At 41.2% G+C, this 4,186-nt stretch overlaps 1 protein-coding gene across 1 annotated transcript; it reads right to left on the reverse strand.

Moving 5' to 3' along the window:
• Window positions 1-2,434: 2,434 nt before the first annotated feature.
• Window positions 2,435-3,385, reverse strand: LOC127186371 (olfactory receptor 52E5). The gene has a single exon (XM_051142769.1). The coding sequence runs from the start codon at window positions 3,374-3,376 to the stop codon at window positions 2,435-2,437; it is 942 nt and encodes a 313-aa protein (XP_050998726.1). The 5' UTR covers window positions 3,377-3,385.
• Window positions 3,386-4,186: the final 801 nt, after the last annotated feature.

A 4,186-nucleotide genomic window follows, 5' to 3' on the forward strand; every position in this document is an offset into this window, starting at 1 on the left:
TCCCTCTTACCTCCCACTCCCACTATCCCTCAATCTTCTGCCTATTCCTCTCCCCTAGACCTCGGATGGGGGTACCCTCCTACCACAACTGTCTGGCTACAGCCTATTAGGTCTGTAGAGGGTTTTTTTGTTACACTGGGTAATGATGAAAACAGAGACCCATAAGTATTCAAAGTGCTGAAAGGAAATGTATCAGCTCAGGACCCCAGTGACCAAGTTCTCAGCACAAAGGAGATTTATTTTCCCTAGAGGAATGGAGAACAAGAAAAAAGAGATAAAGACAGGAGATAAAGGATGAAGGGAAAGGAGAATGGAATAAGGGAGAAGGGAAAGGGGGATTTGTCTTCTGGAGACAAAGAAGTGCCTCTGGATAAGGAGAAGATAGAGGTTGCACATAGAAAAATGGAGGTTTATAAAGTACAAGTGAAAACTTCATGTAAGGATAGGTGTTTAATTTTAACTGGGCATATTAATTAGGTGAGTCAAAGGGGTTTTTGGTTGCTGAACTTCAGTATTTTGATAGTTGGACCTTGGTAGTCAGCCTCAGGAGGAGGAAGTGTCCAAAGTTGGTGGCTATCTTTAGGTACGCAGTCTAATAGTTTTATCAAGGCGGAGGGAATGGGAGAGAAGGGAAAGCCTGCCCAAGGACATGCTTTCCTCACTCAAGCTGGGCAGAGCCCCTTCAAGAATGGGTTGGGCATCTATGTTAACCTGCGGTTCTCTTATGTTCCTATATTTCATAGAGAATCACAGAATAGGGAGGAGAAAGAGTGTAAGAGCCGGAAGGTAGGCAAGAGTGCTATGGGATGACTTTGGATGAGGCATGGCTGTTGCCTGTAGAAGACTTGCCTAAGATCAAGCCATTACAAAAAATTCCAACAAGGATGTGGGAGGGGCTGGTGAAGTCCAACCAGTAGCGGAACTTCTATTGTCAATTCATGATTGCTTGGGTAGGGAGAGTCATTTTTCCTTGGGGTGAATCCTCTAGTAGGTTGTCCACATCCTAGAGGATAACTCTTCATCAATATGCATTTGGGCAGTATTGATTGAACTCAGTGAGTGAAAATTTCTGCCTGTAATCCTCTCACTCAGGGAGGCAGAGGCAGATGGATCTCTGAGTTCAAGGCCAGCCTGGTCTACAAAATGAGTCCTGGACATCCAAGGCTGCACAGGGAAGCCCTGCCTCTAAAAAGCACAACAAAGAAACAAAAACAAACAAACAAACCACAAGAAAACTAAAGAGAACATGAATTTGGAAAGGATATATGCTGGAGTGGAAGAGTAACAGATGAAAGGATGAATATGATTAAGGTACATTGTACATATGCATAAAAATTTCAAAAGAGAAATAAAAACATGATTAAAGGAACAAATCTACATACATGAAGAAAAACTGATGTTAAATATGCAAGATTCCAAATATTTTAGAGTTCAACAGGATGCAAACATTTTCATGTTGTTTTGAGTTCACAGTACCAAATTAATTTTTAAAGCATTTTGTGGGCAGAAATATTGAAGCTCAAAAAGGTTATTCTAGGCTTTTGTTTGTTTCCTTGTAGTCTCTCTCTCTCTCTCTCTCTCTCTCTCTCTCTCTCTCTCTCTCTCTCTCTTTCTCTCTCTCTCTCTCCCTCTCTCCCTTCCTGCCTCTCTCCCTCTCTCCTTTCCTTCTTCCTTCCTTCCTTTTCATAGATTTTGTTACACAGGAGCTCATTATGTAGTTTAGACTGGCCTGGAACACACTCATCCTATTTAGCTCAAGATGGGCCCAGATGTGTCCCACTCCTTCTGACTCAGTGTCAAAGAAACTGAGATTTCAAGTAGTCACACACACCTTCAAAGAGCTTTATTGTAATTTTCAGGTCAAACTTCCAGAAGGGGACAGAATCTGAGATTAATTGAATGTATGTTTTATGACATTCAGTTCATCATTTACCAGTATACTCTTGGTTTTGATAATATTCCATGACATTTTTATCACTATAACTGGTTCTGACATGTGACTAGATAGAAACTTTATTTGTTTTTTGTTTTTTTGATAGAAACTTTATGTGGGAATATGTCACTCAAGGTCATTAGTGGGCACCAACTTTTCCCAATTCTCTTTTCTCCCTCTAGATGTTTTCTCCTGACATGGGCTTAAACAAAAGGTTTTTGTTCTACCTTTAATAGACTGGAGTAGATCTAAGATTTTGGAATCTTTATATAATGTCTTCTGATGTTGTATACTAACTTATGAGCCATGGAGGGCTATGTAATGGGATTGGCCTTTATGGTGACAGTGAGGGGAGGTGAGCAAAAATCTTTTGAAACTTATCATTGTTCTGATCACTTACTGTCTTGTGGAAATTAAACAAAAAATGTCTCTAATGTTTACTTCTGACTGGGTATCTTTATGTCATTATTGAACTGCTATGGAAGATCTTGGAACTAAATTTCAGTGGAGTTTTGGGTTAAGCATTCTTAGCACTCTCTCCCTTATCTGTTTTGTCCTGACTCCGTAGATAACAGGGTTCAAAGCGGGAGGAACGACTACATACAGATTGGCCAGAAGTATGTGGATGTAGTGAGGGATATTGTGGCCAAAACGGTGTGTCATGAATGAAAAGAGAGCTGGCAGGTAAAAGGCCAACATGACACTGACATGGGAGCCACATGTGCTCAGTGCCTTAAGCCTGGCATCCCAGGATGGAAGGTGAAAGACTGCTTGGAGAATACGGATGTAGGAAAATCCAATCACAGATAAGTCAATGTACCCCACTGAGAAAGCAACTAATCCATAAATAATATTGACCCTGATGCTGGCACATGCTAGCTTTGCCAAACCCATGTGTTCACAGTAGGTATGGGGGACAACCCGGACACCACAGAAAGGCAACCTCAAGATGAGAAATATAAATGGAGTCACAAACACCAAAGTCCTGACTATGATGACTACACCCAGAATCGCTATCACCTTGTTGGTGAGGATCATGCTATACCTCAGTGGGTTACATATAGCAATATAGCGATCTATAGCCATAACTGTCAGCACCACAGATTCTAGGCCAGTGCATATGTGGATGGCATACATCTGTGTGATGCAGGCCCCAAACACAATCTCCTTGAGATTGAACCAGAAAATGCCCAGCATCTTGGGGATGGTTGCTGTGGACAAGCCCAAATCAGTGCATGCCAACATGGCTAGGAAGTAGAACATGGGTTGGTGGAGGCTGCGTTCAGTTTGGATCACAAATAAGATAATGATATTCCCCAAGACAGCTATTAGATACACTGCAAAGAAGGGAAAGCCAATCCACAGGTGCACATTTTCCAGCCCTGGGATCCCTATCAGGAGGAAGGAGGAAGGGTGGAACTGTGTCCTGTTGGAAGGAAGCATGTTAATGGTGTGGACTGATCACAGATGCATTTCTTGCAGTTTTCTGGCTTGCACTGAGAGTCCTTAGCTTCTTTCATAGTATATTGTGCAATTCTTTCAGAAGCAGAAACCCCATTCTTTAATTCCATAATATAGCACATAAGACCTACGGAGGGAATAGGAGATATTCAGCATTGAAAAAAATTGCTTCACATTTATAGAAAACCGTGTAGAAGACCTTTCAATTTGACAACAAACATGTGATTCTGTCTTTTATCTCTTCAGTCTTTAAGGAAGAACTTATATAAAATAATTTAGCATTGATGATTGCACTAGCTAATTAGAATATAATGTATATATCCAATATGGAGTCTCTCCATCCTTCTATCCCTCCCTCTCTTTCTCTCCCCTTCCTCTTCTCTGTCTCTGTCTCTCTATCTCTGTCTGTGTATGTGTGTGTGTGGGTGTGTACAGTATGCAATATACCACTGGACTTGGATTTGGAGATGGTGGTGGAAAAACAAAGATTGGGGATGGCATAAATAGACAGTGGCTTGGATTTAGACTATGGAATAAAATTAAGAGATTTACTTGTAGGTTTCTAGGACCCTCTGGATCCTTTTATTTTGCTATTCTCCCATGCATCTCTCATTTAGAGTCCCAATAGGATGCCTTCCCCTCTGTCCCAGTTTCCTGATAAGTGAAGGCTTTCGTGGGACATGCCCCTTGGGCTAGTATGCAGATATAAGTGAGTATATACCATTTGATTCTTTCTGCTTCTGGGTTAACTCACTCATTATGATCATTTCTAGCTCAATCCATTTATCCACA

This window comes from Acomys russatus, unplaced genomic scaffold, assembly GCF_903995435.1.
Source record: "Acomys russatus unplaced genomic scaffold, mAcoRus1.1, whole genome shotgun sequence".
In the NCBI taxonomy this organism is placed as follows: domain Eukaryota; kingdom Metazoa; phylum Chordata; class Mammalia; order Rodentia; family Muridae; genus Acomys; species Acomys russatus.